At 35.8% G+C, this 19772-nt stretch overlaps 1 protein-coding gene across 1 annotated transcript; it reads right to left on the bottom strand.

The window, feature by feature from the left end:
* Positions 1-8287: 8287 nt before the first annotated feature.
* Positions 8288-8611, bottom strand: LOC145799362 (uncharacterized). Its single transcript, XM_082888923.1, has one exon. The coding sequence runs from the start codon at positions 8609-8611 to the stop codon at positions 8288-8290; it is 324 nt and encodes a 107-aa protein (XP_082745049.1).
* Positions 8612-19772: the final 11161 nt, after the last annotated feature.

Raw genomic sequence — 19772 nt, 5'->3', positions numbered from 1 at the left:
AGCCGAGATCATCCTCATAGCTGAGGTCTTTGCTTTATTTAAACCAAGAACTTTAAGAGTTTCAACACGCATGTGAGCTGTCACGCACAGTATTTCAACTGTTTCTGCCACGCGTCTTTCCCCTACTGAGCCGTACTTGACACGCGCCATTAAGCCGTATCGCTTGTGTGTGCACCGTCTAACAAGCACGTCGCCCTAGGCACATTGATTGCAATTTTGTTGCCATTTCGTGGTTTTGATCAAAATCACTTCTCTCTCTCCGTCTTTTCACTTTTGCATCTCCGTTCTCGTTCAAACTCTCTCTCTCAAATCCTCTATCGCTGCTTTCGCGAAGCTTTTTGCAACCAGTTCCATCCTTCCCCTCCGGCGAAGCTTTTGGTGATCTTTTTCGATTGCTGCCGTCATCTGACTCTAGCGTACTCAACACCGGCTTCATTTTCTTCGGTGAGTCACTGTTCCTCCTTGTTTCTATTTCTTGTTTTACTTCAAAAGAACTCGTCTGCTATACTCACTACCTTTGCATACTTGTTCATGTCTTTTGATCGTTAATTTGTGCCTTGAATTCCACCATGTATTGAGCATGTTTGTTTCATGATTATGTTTTTGCCCAATCTATTCTTGAGTATACACACACTGTTTACATATCTATTGATTTTTCCCACTGTTCTTGGCCTTACACACCTGCACAAACTTTATCACTATTCTTGATTCTGAATCATTGTTCTTGTTTCTGTTTTTCTGTGTCTTTTCCAGATTCTTGCCTTCAATCTTTATTTGCCTAGACTTAGGTTTGGGATTTGTCGTAGAACTCAGGAATCTTAGGAAAAATTGAAACGAATTCCCCTTAGATCCTAACAAATTCTTACCCTAGCACACATTTAGGTTTTGGCCGAGGTCCTTCAAACCCCTACAAAACACTTCCTTCTGAATCCTAACACTTTCCCCTTAAGACGACATCATGGGTACGTGGAGGTATAGGGTAGACACCCTAACCAAGTTAGAATATTTCAGGCAAGAATTTCCCATTCCTGCCGACGTCTATCTCAGGTTGGCTGGGGATGATGACTCCATCATGCCCACAGTTGATTCCATGCCCTTCCCAGTTGTAGCTTTCATAGAGTGTCGGCTTAGGCTCCCTCTTGACATCCTTTTTCAAGAAGTCCTCCATTACTACAAATTGAACCCAGTGCAGCTTGCCATCAACTCTTATCGAGTTATTAATGGCATAATAGCCAGAACGCTAGGGTTACTCTTGCCGATATCCAGTACTGTTATACCATGTGTGGCCTCAAGTTAGAAAAAGGCTACATCTACTACCTCAAACCGAGGTCCGCAGAATACAAACTTGTTGCCGACCTCCCAGACTCCAACAAGGGAGCCGGGGACGATTATTTCATTGTCTCGGGCAACTGGGAGTTCCTTCCAGATGACGACCTTCACCTCTACCCTCTTAGTCATACATTGTTCAAAGAGGGAGATGGTAAGAGCCAAGTGTTTTCTTTTTCTTGCTTTCAAGTCTTTCTTACTTTGATATTTTTGTATGTGCTAACCTCCTTTCGTTTTTATCTTTGCAGTTCTTCCTCAGCCCCCGAAAGACTTCCGAAAAAACTTCTACCCCAGCAAGGATTTCAACAAGCTCTGGACTTACCTGTTAACCAGTGTAGGGCTCCTCTGCTTCTGAATTTCATCCCGACTTACAGATCTGTTCTTCCCGACGTCCTAAGAAAAAGCAAGAGCAAGTCTCCTCCATCAGCTACAACTCCACAAGCTGAATCGTCAAGGCCTGACCAAGGATCAATATCTGATCTTGCAGAGCAGCCATCTACCTCAGCTCCACAACTAATCCCTCCATTTCAACGCAAACGCCAACGTAGAACTGCCATTGCCGCCGAGATGGGTCGCAAGAAAGCTGTTGTAGACGATCTTCTGGCTGACATCCCTAATATTATCACTACTCAATCTTCACCATCCCCATCCCAGCCGAAGCTAAAGCCCAAAAGGCTGAAGAAAGCACAACCCAAGGCAACGGTGACTCAGATTGACTCTGAGAACACCTTACCGATCTCTAAAATTGCCGAGGTAGAAAAAAGTGCCTCCGCGGCCGAAAAGAGGCCTGCCGAGGCCGCACCTTCTGAATCAACCAGGTCAAAGAGACCGAGGTTCGAATCGGCAACAACCTCGGGCTCTTTGAAGTCTGATGCCCCCTGGGCTACCCCAATTACAATTGAGGACAAGCCAGTCAGAGCTAGCGATAACGCCGACGACATTGAAGTCGGTGTTGCTCTCTTAACCGCCTTGCTCCTCCTCAAATATCTCAATCGCAACGCTGAGATGAGCAAGTATGAACCTCTAATGTTGCAGCACTCCGTCCAAGTAAGCCCTTAACACTTGTTACTTTTTCATTTTCTGCTATTTCATACTTAGAGAGTTTTACTAACTCTTTTTTTCCATTTCTTCTAGGCGATCCAACATGGCCACTCCTTTGCGATGCAAGCCTTTGCCATAAAAAAGGAGTTGGCCAACAAGACCAGAGAGGCTGCTAGCTTGCAGAAGACCATCAACAAGGCCGAGGCAAAGATAAAGACCTTGACAGATCAGGCCGAGGCAGCCAAGAAGGCTCAGGACGAGGACGAGGAAAAGGTTGATGCTGCAGAGGCCATTGCCAAGGTCCTTGCGATCGAAAAGAAAAAGGCCGAGGCAAAGATGGTCGAGGCCCAAAAAGAGCTTCAAGATGCCCTAGCCACAAAAGAGGTCGAGATCAAATCGACGGACGAGAAGGCGTACGCCGAGGAGGCGGCCGATGTCAGAGAAGATTACAAGAAACAAGTCAGGCAGGCATGCAACAAGGGCTATACCCTTGGTTAAATGCCTGCTCTGAAAGAGTTGGTCATCCTCGAGCACTCGCCTCTCCGAGAAAATAGCCGCATCGTCCTACCATTCCCCCTTTACTCCAAGCCAATCTGAGGATGAAGCTAAGTCTGAGGAGGAAACTGAGGCCGAGAAGAACAAAGAGGCTTTTGGGACCAAGTCCCCAATTCTAAATGACCAAGTCTTGGACTTGACTCAGGATGAGGAAGACGATGTCTCAAAAGAAGTTACCCCTGAGAAGACAACATCTGACGCGTCTATCGCCGAGAAAAACATCGACTAGACTCTCCAAGAGATTGATGCCGAGCTCACGGCTGAGAAAGCTGCCGAAAAGAGTTTTCAGATGTCTTCCGAGCCCCAAACCGATACTGACGCCGAATAGTCTAGTCTCGATGTTTTTTCTCTGTTAATATAAATTTTAATTTGGCCGATGTGCCATTTTTGTAATCTGAACAATTTTTTTTCAATGTCAGGCCGAAATGCCTTCTTTCCTTATCTGAATGCAAGTCTTCTTTTTTTTGACTAAGTCTTTGTATGCTTGTCTTTTCTTTACTATCTTGTATGATTCCATACTTGGAATAATTTACATGTCTTCAACGTACACCTTAACTGTGTAATCTTCTCGGTGTGGAATACTTCGGTTATACCCACCAACAGTTTATCTCGGCTTTGACCTAACACTTGAAAATATTTCTCATAATATTTTTACAAGTGTTATTTACAACTTGCCACTTCTGTCCTCCAATATCTTCCAAGTCTTGGCAAGTACGTAGGTACTTCTTTCAATATAGCCTTGGCTTAACTTGTAAACTTTTCTAAAAAATTTCAACAAGTGTTAAACCAATTTTCCTTTAGCATGACCTTGGCTTAACTTCAACTTGTAAAAATTTCAACAAGTGTTAAACTAACCTTAGCTTGTAAATTCCAACTCCCAAGCATCATTCTCTAGCTCCCTGCCCCCTAATGTGAACCTAAGTTCCACTTGGGTTCTCAGTAAGCATGTGGCCTTGACCTTGCTGCCGAGGTCAGATTCAAACAAAGAGTGGCCAAAGTTACCAACCTTGGTCTCTTTGTTAATCTGATTGACCTATACTTTGTTCCAATTTGTGTTTGACTCTGCCGACATGGAAACTTCAAGTTGATTCAACTTAGTTTAATTCTATTATATGCAAGTAGGAACTTCTGCCATATAATAAGTCTAAGTTAGTCCTCATGTTCCAATCAGAAACATCGCCAACTAAGTTCAACTCTATTATATGCAAGTAGGAACTCTGCCATATAATAAATCTAAGTTATTCGTCATGTTTCAATCAGAAACATCGCCAAACTTAGTTCAACTCTATTATATGCAAGTAGGAACTCTGCCATATAATAAGTCTAAGTTATTCGTCATGTTTCAATCAGAAACATCGCCCACTTAGTTCAACTTTATTATATGCAAGTAGGAACTCTGCCATATAATAAGTCTAAGTTATTCGTCATGTTTCAATCAGAAACATCGTCAAGTGACTGGTTAGTCAGATTACACAAGTTTTAAAAATCAAGCTAAAACTTTATTATTACTTCGGCTAATAACAAAAAACTTCAAAAAAACGAGAAAAATCTAATGATCGAAAAACTTCAGATTGCAAGTATTCCAAGGTCTTGGCAACTCTTTTCCTTCACTATCTTCAAGACGATATGCCCCATTGCCCAATACCAAGATGATTCTATAGGGTCTCTCCCAATTTAGGCCAAGCTTGCCCTCTCTGGGATCCTTCTTGTTGCCGACGACCTTCTCAGGACGAGGTTGCCGACTTGGAACTCTCGCAGGTTCACTTTCTTATTATAAGCTCTGGCCAGCCGCTGCTGGTATGCCCCCAATTGAATTGCTGCTTCTGCTTCTCATATGTTGTAGGTGGATTTCATTACTACCATGGAGCAATTCTTTGCTTGCACTTGATCCCCTCTGACCTCCTCAATCCCATGCTCTGTTGGGAATCGCAACAGCTGGTGCAATGTTGAGGGAACAACCCCCATTGCATGCAGCCATGGCCTTCCTAAGATAGCATTACAAGGGAAGGGAGTGTCAATTACTGTGAACTCAGTTTTTATCTTCTTGGTGCCAGTCTGCACCTCCAAACAAACTGCTCCCAAGGGCCATGTCAGTGTTCCATTGAACCTGACCATTGGACCATTGGATTGTTCAAGATCATCTTGGAAAAGGCTAAGCTCGTTGTAACACCTGACATACATGATGTCACAATAGCTGCCCCTATCAATTAAGATGCGCTTCACTTGGTATTCTCCAATCTGGAGGGATATTACCAAGGCATCGTTGTGTGGATGCTGCAGCATCTCTAGGTCGTCTTCAGTAAATGACATCATTGGTCCCTGCCACTCGTCTGCCCTAGGTCTTTTCTGACGGACCAGGTACACATGCTACAAGTGTTTTACCTTCTGAGTCTCCCCTCGTATTTCGTTCTCATTGACCTTCGAGTGAATCACATTGATCACTCGAGGTCCGCCTACCTGCGGTTGTGGTGCTGGAGGGAGTGGTGCAGCCGGTGCTTGAGGTTGTCTTGCTTGTTCTTCCCTTGTCCTGACCTCATCTACAAGGTCTTTTAAATGACCTTGTCTTACCAGGTCTTCTAGATGTGCCTTCAGGGCTCTGCACCCCTGAGTCAGATGCCCATCTTCATTATGGAAAGCACAGCACTTGCCAAGGCTTCTTTTTTATAAATTCGCCTGGAACCCTTACTGGTGCTTTGTAATAGGGTTGATTTCAGATTTTCTCCAAGACTTTGTAAATCATGATTCAGAATATAGTTGTAACTGCCTGTGTGGCCCTCAGTCCTGTCTCTTGCTTATTGTATCCACCATCACCTCGGCTTCGCTTTGGCGAGCCGCTTTTCTTTTCTTGTTTTGATGCCTTTGTCCCTGGCGTGTCCTCCTCGGCCCTGGCATATTTTTCTATCCTGGTCATAAGTTCCTCCATACTTTTCGGCAATGTCTTTGCCAGTGACTTTCGAAGCAGGCAGTCGTCTTTCAGGCTGTTCATAAAAGACATGACCGCCACCTCTTGGTTGCATGCTGGTATCCGGTTGAATACCTCATAGTACCTCTTGGCATAGGCCCTAAGGCTTTCATCCTCACTGATTCTCAGAACCATCAGGGAGTCTACCTTTAATAGCTGTAGCTTGTTTGTCACAAACCTAGCCAAGAACATCTCGGCTAGGCCTTCTCGGGTTTTCAAAGTTCTTTTGGGCAACTTGTGAAACCAGTTTGATGCTATTTCCTTGAAGAACGAGGGGAACACCTTAGAAAGCAATGGCTCGTTCTCGGTGTATAATGTCATCGAGTTCAGGTACAAGCCGACGTGAAAGTTGGGGTCCAACTTACCGTCGTATATCTGGAACCTCGGCATACTAAACAACGTTCTCGACTTAACCTGGGAGGTTACCTCGACATTTTGTTGCTTCCTCTGAAGGTAATCCCTCAAATCCTCCTTGTTCCGTCCAAGAGCTTGGCTATCGACGGATTTCAGCCTTTTTGGTGCGCTACTCCCAGTATGATTAGGAGTCCTCTTAGACCTTTCTCTATCAGTTACGTCGAAACATAACTCCTGCCCTTGAACATGCCGATGTTCTTTGGGGTCAGCTTCCTTGGTGTGATGCGTCCTCCTAGTCTCCTCGCCCGACCTCCCTTAAAGGTCGGCGAGAGTGTTTCTCGGTCCTGGTGTGCTGGGGGATTGTAGGGACTGTTTTCTGCCCATCTTTTCGGGCATCTTTTTTGGCCGTTGGAATCGGCCTATCTTGTAACAGGAATGGTGGCTGCATGACATTGTTCTGCATCATAAAGTTGACGACCGTTTACAGGTCCGCCAATTTGTTTACCATTCCCTTCATCTCATCGTCCCTCCACAAGTATCTTTCTTTCCATACTTGGAGGTCATCCTCGTTATAATACCCGCTTCGGTCTGATTTCTTTGGTACGTCGCCCTCCTGGCCGACGTCCTTTTCTCCATAATTCCTATCACGAGTCTCTTTGTTGCAGTTGTCTTCTTCAACGTCAAGGTCAATATGTTTTCCACTCCAAGTAGGAGTGTCGTCCCCAACCTTCTCTTTCTGTTCGTTATTGGCCATCTATTATTCTTTCTTTCCCACAGATGGCGCCAAATTGTGGGTGTCAATTTCTAACAACATTGCCAAACGGGTACTCAGCTAGAGAACACTGGCAGAATAGATTAAGCCCGAACGACCTGCAACAGAAAGAAGAGACTTTGGCGGTGGTTCGTCCACCCGGGGGCACTCCGACGATCAAGTCAGTTATCTCTCGAAGATAGCAAAAGTGCTTAAGTCACTATTCAGAATACAAAAAGCGTACTTTAGACTCATGGGGGTGCCTCTCTTTTATAGCCAACACAGACCTAATCCCAATAGAAGTCTAGCTTCAATGGATTCTATCTTATTGTTAATCTTGGACTCCCAGTAGGATTGGGATAAACTCTCTAAGAGTCTTATCTTTATCCAAACTAAAGTCCTCTCCCAATCTAGGACTCTTGTCCTTTATCTGCTTATCCCCGATTCCGGTATTCTCGCAGATAACCTCGGCTTAACCGAGATTACCTCAGCATCTTGTCCAGGACACGTGGTACCTCGGCTGACACTTCGGTGCCACCTCAGCCACGTGTTGTCATTCAGAAATTACGTCCCCACAAAGGTTTTCTGGAGAACTTAAACAATTTTTGAATGAAGAAACTGCACAAGTGTTGGGTGTAGGAGTTTAAGCTTTATATTGGTTGTTGTGTTTATGTTCGTTAGTTCTTGCCAACCAAATATTGCATCAAATTGGATTTAAGTCATTTTGGCCTTTTGAAATTGATATTTTTTCTTGCTTTCCTTTCCTTCTTGTAATATTTTATTTATCTAATAAAATATTACTTCATTACTAATAATAAAAAAAATAAAAATAAAAACATATTGCTACACATAAGAAGGAGGGGAAGGGGAACTCATGGCTTAAGCCCATGACTTGGTAAACAGGGGTAGGAATGCCTGGTCATTGAGCTAGTTGAAAGTGATCTTTTAATATGGAGAACTTATTTTTTAACTAAAATTTTAAATAAAAGTAAAATTATCGTTGGACAGATGTTCTTTGTGATGACAAACTTAACCATGCAAAATAGGGGGTCACAAATAGTTTTATTGGAGGGATGCTCGTGTCACCACTTTTTGCAATGGTAATTTTGGTTTTTAGCCACAAAGCTTAGTTTGTAGGCAGTAACGGAGTCAGGAATTTAATATACGGGGCACCCATTAATTACGATTTCAAAATTTTTCTTTCCCAATCAATAACAATAATATAATAATAATTTTTTGAGCTAATGTTAAACATTAAAAATTAATATTCATTACAAAAATTTTTAAATTTTAAACTTTTACAACTGACCCCGACGAGTTTTCATCTTTTGAAATCTTTCCATAATAGTATCATTGTCAATGCCATCAAAAATATCTCTCGCAATGTGGACAACCAAGCTATCATTCATCCATTCATCACCCATTCGGTTCCGCAACCGATTCTTCACAATATTCATAGCTGAAAATACCCTATCAACAGTAGCAGTTGCAATGGGTAAGATTAATGCTAAAGTCAAGAGCAAATACACCAATGGATATACTTTGTCTCTTCTAGTGTCTACCATTTTGTTAGCAAGATCGGCAATTCCATTCAACATTGAGAACTCACTACTGGATAGCATGTCGATAATATATGTATCGAGTTGATCATTAGTAGCATGAGCTCCATTGAAGAAAATTCTTTGAGATGAAATTCAGCAAGATGAATTAACTTTTTTCTGTCGAAACTAGAGAAAGAGTTAGATGGATTCAAACATGCCACACAAAGTAACAACTCAGTGTTTGACTCAGTGAAACGAGAATTTAGTTCTTGAATTTGCATATCCAAAACAATGTAGAATAACTCAGTGCAATAGTGATGTAAGTTTGTAATTTCTTGAGCATTGTGCCTTTTTCTCCCTCGAGCTACAAACATATCTTCCATTTGGGGAACATCAATTTCATGCTTTTCAAAAAAAGACAAAATATCATCAAGTAAGGATGTCCACACACTCTCCCTCATCTTTTGAAGCCGTACTTTAGAAATTTGAACTAAATTCATGGCATTAACAATATCTTGATCTTTCCTTTATAGTGCTTGCGATAACTCACTTGTAATAGCCAATATCTTTCATCAAATGAAGGTTGAATACAAACTCAAATGATTGAATTGAGTCCAACAATACATTTGCTTCTGCTCATTATTCTGAATTTGAACTATCCTCCGAAATCATTTCCAGCACATCAATCACTGTTGAAAACATACTAACCAAGCTGACTAAAGTACCATAGTGTGAACCCCAACGTGTATCACCAACACGTTTAAGATTAGTTTCTTGATTTAAACCTTGCCCACTAGATAGCACTCTAGTATTAAGTGCCTCAGCGACTTTTGCAGCTTGCTTTTCCCTAACAATATCTCGGCGTTTACATGATGCTCCAACAACATTCACCACATTAGAAACCAAAAAGTAAAGCAATTTGATTATGATTCTTTGCCACGGCTACAAGTACCAATTACAATTGATGAGCAAAACAATGAACACAATATGCACAAGGATTCTCTTTCAGTATAAGTGTTTTAAGACCATTGAACTCACCTTGCATATTACCAGCCCCATCATATCATTGACCCCGCAATATGGAAATACTCAATCCAAGACTAGAGAATAAATTTTTCATAACTTGTTTAAGTGAGAGAGCATTCGTATTAGCAACATGCTCAATACCCAAAAAGCACTCAATCGCTTGGCTTTTTTTTGTCAACATGTCCTATTACAACTGTCATTTGCTCCTTGATTGATATCTCATGGGCTTCATCAATCAAAATAGAAAAAATGCATCACCAAGATCTCTAATAATCACATTGATAATTTCAAATTCGGCCACATTTACAATGTCTTTTTGAATATCAGGAGATGTCAACTTGTGATTTTGCGGAGCATTGCTCAATGCAACCACTTTGAAATCTTCATTATGATTAGCAAGAAACTTGAGAAGTTCAAGAAAATTTCCTTGGTTACTTGAATTTTCAGATTCATCATGCTCAGGAAATGCAAGTCCTTGTCTTAGAAGAAATTTAACACAATCAACCAATGAATTCAAACGGGTTCGATACTTAATTCGAGCTTGATCAGATTGTTTGAAAAAAATGGTTTCAATATGTTGGTTTTGGTTTAACAAGTCTTGACATTTACTCGAAGCTTGATTATGAGCACCATTGGGACCTCTAACATAAGTCTGAATTTTTTCTTTTTTCTTCCAATTTGAGAAACCCTCACCAACAAAAGAATCACCACCAGCTTGATCTCCAATATTGGGTTTGAAAAGACAAAAATATAAACAAAATGTTGCATCTTTTGCTACGCTATACTCCAACTAATTAGGAAATTCACAAAATCATGACTGATTAAATCGTTGAAGTTTTTGTCCAAATGATTTTTGTGGAAAAGTATGATCACGAGGTTGACAAGGACCTTTTTGTAGATATACCCTACGAATTCGGACTCGATCATTAGCATTATATTCCATAATTCAAGGCCGTAGTCTTGGATCTGCAGGAAAGTCTACTAAGTTGATTTCTATGCGACTTTACTTCGCAAAAGAATAATTATCATCTTTTTCTTGAGAAAGAGATTATTCTAACTTTGATTTTCTTTTGAAATATTTCTTCATGACTGTTTGAAAAAACTAAAACTCAAAATAAAAATTCATAATCAAAATCTCAAACCCCCTACAAATCAAAATCTCCAATTTTAATACAAATCAAAAAATTTAAATTAGCACAAATCACAGCAAATCAAAATTTTTAATTTTAGTACAAATTATAACAAATCAAAATCCCTAATTTAAATACTAATCACTGCAAATTAATATTTTTAATTTTAGCACAAATCAAATTCCTAGTTGTAGCACAAACAACAAAAAACCAAAATCCCTAATTTTAATATAAATCACCACCAACTAAGATTCATAATTTTAGCATATCAAAATCTCTTATTTTAACATAAATAATAACAAATAAAAAAAATTCACAAATCAAAACTTAACAAATAATTATAAATTAATACTCATAATTTTTATTTAAAAGTAAAAAAATAAATAAATAAAGTTACATGTAAACAATGAAGAGAAGCTACCAAGGTTGTAGTGTGGTCCCAAATCTATGTTGTGTGATCCTAATTTGGTGAATCGCGAGTCGGTAAATTGCAAAGCAACAAAGAAGACAAAGAAAATACGAAGATACTTCACAAGTACTGCGAATAAATAAAAAAATAAAAAATTTCATACACTTTTAAGGTTTTGGAGTTTTAACCTTGCTATAATTGGAGTTGTGTGCACGCATCTAAAAAAAAGTTGTGTGTCAGAATTTGATTGGAATTGGGATTCCAAAATATATATATATATATATATACAAACGTGGGTGCGTTGTGCGTGTGGTGTGTGTGTCAGTGGGTTAGTGGGTTTGAAATACACAGAGGAGGGTCACAATCTGTCTATGAAAAGCAGACCACACTTAAAAAAAATTAAAAAAAATAAATAAAAAAAAAATAAAATTCAAAAGTCAGGGGGCATGTGACCCCCCTGAGCCCAACGTCCCTCTGCCACTGTTTGTAGGTAATATGACAAAAATATTATTTTTAGTGACAAATACAATTGCATTTGGCTAAAAGTTACAGTTGCAATGAAATTTCAAGTTTCCCAAAAGAGTTCGAAAATATACCGTCAGTTAACGACGTTGCAAAAAAGTAATTTTTACAACAATAAAATCTATTTCTTAATATGCATCATTTGACCACCAAATAACATATCAATCAACAATTTATTAAATTGTGTTAACACATTGGCATGGTGTTTTCAAACGGACATGTGATCATTTGGATTTTTCGAAATTTATAATAATATTTTTATTTATTTTTTTGCTAAAAAAAACAAATAGGAATAGTTACTAATTAGTCCCATTAAGTAAACTTAAATACCATTAACTCTTGACTTTTTAAATGCACCAATAAGTCTTACAATACTTATACTTATCAAGTTCTTTTATCAGCTTTTCTCCTCTCTCTCTCTCTCTCTCCCCACCATTTTTCCAAAAGCTTTACACCACCATTATCTACCACCACCGCTGCCATCGCCGTCTACCCACTGCCACCATTGTCGTTGTTGTCCACCCACTACCACCACCGTCGTTATTTGGATGCCACCACTATTCACCAACTATCTCCACTATTGTTGCCGATTTGCACTTTACCGTCACCAATCTACACTTTATTGTCGTAGATTTACATTCTACCATTGCCAATCTACGCAGCCAACATATCACCACCGCCTCCTTTAATTCATATTCAGATTTTTTTCAATAATAAATGTATTAGTCTCTCTTATTTTTTGTGTATGTGAAAGATGATAGTAGATTCTTTTAAGTGAGTGAATAAATATAAGTAAGGATGGTGGATATTAATAAATAAATTTAAGATTATAAATTTATCAGTCAAGACTTATAAATAAATAAATCTAATTAATAAGACCGTCTATCGTCTTATAAATGTCTTAAAATTTAAAATAATATTTGACCCAATGCTACCTTATCTATTTCAAATGTTGGCTTCATATTTATAAGTCTTTCCATCACGTTAAATTGTTAACCATCTAATTGAAAAGTTTAGTGGCAAGCGGCATAGAATTTTTTTTTTTTTTTTTAAATTTACTTAAAAAATGGACGCACAGATAGTGTGTGCCAAAAAAGAGCTGTAACTACTTTGTAATTGAAGAGTTCTGATTTTATTTTATTTTATTTTATATAATTAGGTTCCGTTTGATTGTAGTCGGAGACCGACAACGGGGTTTAAATTGATCAAATTTGAAAAAAGTTTACACATCAAATTAAAATAATACAAAGTCTAAGTGTCAAATTATGTATCAAATAATACTTTGAACTGCAAAATGATATTTCTTCATTGTAATTTTATTGAGAAAAATATAAAATGGAAACTAGAAAATTGTAGATATAAAATTTAAATTAATAATTAACAAATATTTAAATTGAATATATAAATAAATAAACTAAGTAACTTATAGGTTGAACATGAAGCAACATAATTTTTCAATTACTAGCGTTGGAATAAGATATATTGGCATATATCAAATTTCATTTAGAACTTCATTTTACCTTCTAAAATATATCTTAAAAATCAAATAGCCCCCCAAATATTAAAAAAAAAATTAGTTAAATATTTAATAAATAATTTTTTATATCAATAATGAAAAATTAAATTTTAAATTATATACTTTGCAAAAAATATATATATATAAGTTCTCATTTGGAATTATCTCTTTCAATCTCAAATTATAGCAAATTGATTTTGAAGAAACCAATTGAGCCGAAAATTGATCAATTTTCATGAGTCATGTCATAGCCCTAGGCTTGGATTTGACTAAGAAAATTGATCAGTAATTGATCGATTATTTAGTTGAAATATTTAGTAAATAATTAATTTAAATTTTATATTTAAATTATATTATAGTTTTTCAAGTTGTCATATGCATGGAATATCTTGAGGTTGGTAGAATTGGGTTAGACATTAATGTTGTGTTTAGTTGGGGAATTTAGGAAGTGATTTAGAAATGGAAAGGAAAATGTAGGTGAAATGTGAATAAAATATATCTATATTGTTAGATAATGTCTCAATGGGACCACATATTTAAATGTGGTGTTATCATTTATAAGAAGCCTGCAATTTAAGTGATTAAATTTAGTTAATAGGCTTAAGAGTATATGTGTCATGGACCTAATGTGTAGATACTAGTTGAGTAATTTCTATTTCTATGAGGGGCAGAAATAGAAATTAAAACATATTGGTTAAGTTGGTTTTCATAAAAAAACTGCCACACGGTTGTGTTGTTGAAAAACCTATTTCAACCTTATATTGTTATGGTCCGTAATCTGCCAATGGTGAAGAACTGCCATTCTTCATCTATTTCCTCTCAAGGAGAATTGATAAGGCACTGGTAAAGGAAAGGATTAGAAGACAATAACAAAATCAATAACAAAGGGTTTATTGATAATTACGCTTCCGTTTAACCGTTCATCGATGGATTCGGGTAAGTTTTTGTCTTGATTTCTTGATGATTCACATGGTAGATGATCCAAAGCATAAATTTTCATGTTCTGAAAATAATGTTTACATATATTTCATCTAATTTCATATATATTTACCCTTTTTTATTTTCAAATCTCTTTCCAAATTTCCCAATCAAAGACAGCGTAACCACAACCAAAAGCTGAGTTTAGGTTTATTTATGTGCCAATGTATCTTATTCCAACGCTGGTAATTGAAAAATTATGTTGCTTCATGTTCAACCTAAAAGTTACTTAGTTTATTTATTTATATATTCAATTTAAATATTTGTTAATTATTAATTTAAATTTTATATCTCCAATTTTCTAGTTTCCATTTTATATTTCTCTCAATAAAATTAAGATGAGGAAATATCATTTTGTAGTTCAAATTATTATGTGACACCCAGACTTTGCATTTTTTTTAACTTGATGCCTAAACTTTTCCAATTTGATCAACTTACCCCTGTTGTCTGTTTCCGTCGACAATCAACAAGAATTTACTGATGTAGTACCGAATTTCATTTGGAATTTCTATACCTTAAAAATCAATTAAGCCCCCACATATTAAAAAAAATTAAATATTTAATAAATAATTTTTTATATCAATAATGAAAATTTTAAATTTAAATTACATAATTTGCAAAATAAAATAAAATAAAATAAAATAAATGTAAAAATCCTTATTTGGAATTATCTCTTTCAGTCTCAAATTATCTCGAGTTGATCCTGAACAAACTAATTGAACCGAAAATTTCTTGGCCTCTATGTGTGCGCATGTGAGCAATTGTAACTGGTTTATTTCCCAAATTAATTTCAATAGAATTGATCGAATAATAGTAATTTCACAATTGAGTGGTAAAAAAATTTAAAATTCAATTGTTGTCTAAACAATACTCAACAGAACTAATACTCAATTGTTTTTATTAAAAATTTATTTTTTCATTTTTGAGATGAGATTTAAATATTTAAATTTATTTTTTAATATTTTGGCAGGCTAATTTGTTTTTAAGGTACAGTTTGGGGAGTAAAATGAAATTTTAAATCAACTTTGGTAACACATCAGCATATTCCATTTGATAGTAGACCAAAAAGTTTAGGAATCAAATTAAAATAATGCAAAATCTGGGTGCCAAATTGATTTTTGTGTAGTAATTTGGAGGACAAAATGATAATGATATTTCCTCAATTAAGATATTAGTACTTGAATTTTATAACCGTTGGCATTTCATTTATACTTTTCTTACGAAAATTTTAAAATTATATATACTTTAAAATTCACTTGGAAATTCTTTTTAAAATTAAATGTAACTTAGGAATGGTTTTGTTTAAAAATCTATCTATTGTTTATTTATTTATGATTATTATTTTTTTTAAAGTTAGATATGGCTAGATGTATTTTAGGAGATCTTTTTAGGGTCTTTGATATTAAGATTTTATAGCATAAAAGACATCTAGTATTTTCATAATGTCTAAGGTCCCTTACACAACGATCTAGAGAAATTTCAATCCAGAGAATTGCTCTGGACTTTCCAGAGAAATTCTCTCCAAATTTCTGTAGTTTGCAAATCTCTCTAGTTTTTTTCTAGACTTTCCAGAGAAATTCTCTCAAAACTAGAGAAATTTTTTGTATTATGAACAAACCAGAGAAAATTGGGCTACTTAGAAACCAAAAACGATCACAATTTTCTCCATATTTTGAACAAATTAGAGAAAATTGGACTACTTAGAAACCAAAAGCAATCACATGTGATTGTTTTGAACAAATTAGAAAAATTTGGCTTACTTAGAAACTAAAAACAATTACAATTTTCTCTATATTTTGAACAAATCAGAAAAAAAATTTCTACTAATAAACCAAAAAACAATCACAATTTTCTCAGTGTTTTGAATAAACTAGAGATTGGGCTACTTAGAAATAAAAAATAAAAAATAAATCACAATTTTCTCTGTGTTTTGAACAAACCACAGAAAATTGGGCTACTTAGAAAGCAAAAATAATCACAATTTTCTCTGTGTTTTGAACAAACTAGAGAAAATTATGATTGTTTTTCTCTGTGATTGTTTTTCTAAGAAGTATTTTATCAAATAGGTTAGCTTCAAAACTCACAACTATATGTTTTACAGTTCCAAGAAGAGTTTTGTCAAATCAAAACTCACAATTATGTATTTTGGAGTTCTAAGACGCATTTTGTCAAACAGTTTAACTTCATACTATATGTATAGATGTTTGTATGTGTATGAGTTGTGAGTTTGTGAGAGAGAGAGAGAGAGAGAGACTTGATGGAGGAGAGAGAGTTGGAGAAGATGACGATGATGATGAATTCCGGCGATAGAGGTGGAGTTCGTCGAAGAAAGAAGAGCAGAGAGAGAGGAAGAGAGGGAAAGGCAGTTTGATTTTAGAAGATCAAATTTCTCTGTGATATATGGGTGTCAGTGGTTGAGGGACTTTAGACATCACAAAATAAAATTGTAGATCTCTTCCATTACTAAAAATGGGAGAGGGACTTTACACTAATTTTCCCTGTATTTTATGTCACATGTATATTTTAATTTGCCCAAAAAAAAAAAATGAATTGAAATTTTGATCAATATCATAAAGTAAATTTGTTCAAATTTTAGACTAAAATTATAATTGGAATTACTTTTGAGTAAAATTATATTTGGATTTTTTAAAAAGATTTTTTAAATTTCAATTTAGGTATGGATATGGCTAAAACTTTTTTGTTTTTTTAGTTTCCATATAAAAAAATTAAATTTAAAATTATAGATATAGTTTGCATTGATAATAGATGCCATAAGGGCAGTTGTATGAAACACATGTAAATGAACTTCATTGAGGACATCCAAGTATTAAAGAAAAGAAACCAGTAATGAAGAATTTAAGAACATCATGCATTTCGGTACACGTAAGGGGGAGGGGAAGGGAAAGTCAAGGCTAGGTAGGGAAGGAATGCCGGGTCATTGGACTACTTGAAAAAAGTGACCTATAAAATGGAGAATTTATTTTCTTAACTAACATTTTAAAAAAGTTAAATTCAAATTGTTGTTGGAGAGATGTTCTTAGTGACGAACTAAAAGACACAAAATTGGCCGTCATAGATAGTTTTGCCGGTGGACTACTTGTCACCACTTTTTGCGAAGTTAATTTCGGTTTCTAGCGACAGAATTTAGTTGTAGGTAATTAGACCCAAAAAAATATTTTTAGCGACAAATACAACTGATTTTCACTGAAGGTAACAATTGCAATGATGTTTTGGACATGTGATCTTTTGGACTTTGCAAAATTTTCAATAATATTTGACCCAATGCTACCTTATCTATGTCAAATGCTGGCTTCATATTTATTCCATCATGTGAAATTGTTACTATCTAATTTGAAAGTTTAGTGATTAGAGAAATGAAAATTTTATTATTTATTAAAAGGGGAGGCACACATATTTTGTGTTAAGAAAAAATATTTGTAACCAAATTTGTAATTGAGGAGATAAGATCTTTTTATATAAAATAAAAATAATTGAATTGATTGAAAATTTTGTTCTAAAAGTGGAGTTAATAGTACAAGTGTTTATAGGTTAGTTTGGCTGGGTTTGGTACTAAATTTGGAACCAATCCAATCTAATTAGTTTCAAATTTTTGAATACAGAACCAAACCAATCATGTATTAGAACTAATCGAAACCAACTTAATGTAGCTTAGGTTGGTTCGATTTAAAACCAAGTTCCATTATATTAAAAATAATTGAATATATCAATAATAAATAATTAAATAAATAAATCCTTAACTTTGAAATATTTTTTTTTATTAGTAAAAGAAAATTTTATTAATTATTTTAATGAAGAACAAAAATACAATCAATAAAAAGGAGATATGTAAAAAGCATCAAAACGACAAACTAATTCCAACAAATTTCGCACTAGAGAGAGAGCCTTAATCATAAGATTGCATGCCACCACTAGGGGTGAAATCGGTTCGGTTCGGTCGGTTTTTTCACTAGTTTTGCACCGAACCAGTAATTTCGGTTTTGAATATTTGTGAACCGAACCGCCCAGAAAAATGACGTAAACCAGTGCGGTACGGTTTATTACAGCGCGGTGCGGTTTTTTTGGTTTTTTGGCTCTTTTTTTTTTTTCCTGGTTGGGCCTCACATTTTGGTCCTATGTTTCTACCCATTTTGCATAAAATTTGGGCCTCAGGCCATGTAATTCTTGCATAGGTTTGGGGCCTCACATTTTGGGCCTATATTTTTATCCATTTGCATAAAATTTGGGCCTCAAGCCATGTAATTCCTGCATAGGTTTGGGCCTCACATTTTGGGCCTATATTCTTATCCATTTGCATAAAATTTGGGCCTAAAGCCATGTAATTCTTGCATAAGTTTGGGTCCTCACATTTTGGGCCTGCCCTGTTATTAACATATACCAACAAAAAATAAAAAATAACATATATCCAACCATAAAGTCTAAGCCTTGTATCCAAGTCTAAGTCTAAGCCATCGACCAACCATATATCCAATCCAACCATAAAACTATGTGTCTAAATCTAAGCCTTAATATATATTACAGACCATTAATATAATCAATCTCAAAACTCAAAAACATAAAATAGAAACCATCTAAGGCAAGAAGCAGCAACATGAACTTTCCAACTAAGCAAGCAAAAAAGACCTGTAAAAAAAATAAAATTATTATCAACATAATTCAATTTAACATAAAAAAAAAAATTACATCAACTATTCAATTTCTTACCCTTACTTTCAAGCATCAATCAATAACAGTTACATCCTTGTTGCTTGTTCCTTCCATAAGTACTAAAAAAAGACCCAATGCACAACAGGTTAAAGTGTTAAACATATAATTTTCATTAAAAAAAAAAGAAAAGAAAATAAGAAATACTTGTGACTTAAGAAAAAAAAATACCTGAATCAAGCTCCTTCAATTCTTCCAATTAATCTGTAAGACTGATTTGAGATGGGGAACAAAACCAATTTTGCGTACAGATGAGAGCTTCTATCATAGAGGGTGATAGAGAGCTGCGAAATGGATCAAGAACAAGTCCTCCCGTGCTAAAAGCAGATTTTGAGGCAACTGTGGACACGGGGATAGCTAGAACATCACGAGCCATATGAGAGAGGATGCGATACTTAGTGGAATTAGTCTTCCACCAACCCAATACATCAAAATTATCATCATCTTCTTCACAACCCTCCACCAAATACCTCTCCAATTCGGACTTGTTAACCATATGATTTTCTTCTTCCAAATGCATCTTAAACTTGGATTTCATTTTTGTTCGGACATCCGTGTCATGATCTTTATCAAAATTCATTTCCCTTGATGGCTGTCCCATATTTTGTGGTTGCATACTTTCATTTTGAACATTCAAAACATACCACTCATATAACCTTATCAATCCTCTTTTTAGTTTGTTTACCAAACCATCAACATGCTGAGTTTCATAAGTTTCTTCAAAGCACCATTGCACATATTTAAGTTTGTAACGAGGATCAACAACAATAGTAACAAACAATAGCAAATTGATCTTGTCAAACTTACCCCAATACTTGTCAAACTTTGAACTCATGCCATGTGCCAATAATTTCAAACTTAGATCATCATGCTCACACAATTCGGTTATTGCACTTTTTATCAACATTATCTCCAAAAAAAATGCAATGCAAGTAACAT

Source organism: Camellia sinensis, chromosome 9, assembly GCF_055761805.1.
Source record: "Camellia sinensis isolate YWXY chromosome 9, ASM5576180v1, whole genome shotgun sequence".
NCBI lineage: Eukaryota > Viridiplantae > Streptophyta > Magnoliopsida > Ericales > Theaceae > Camellia > Camellia sinensis.
This window is presented reverse-complemented; position numbering and strand designations above follow the sequence as displayed.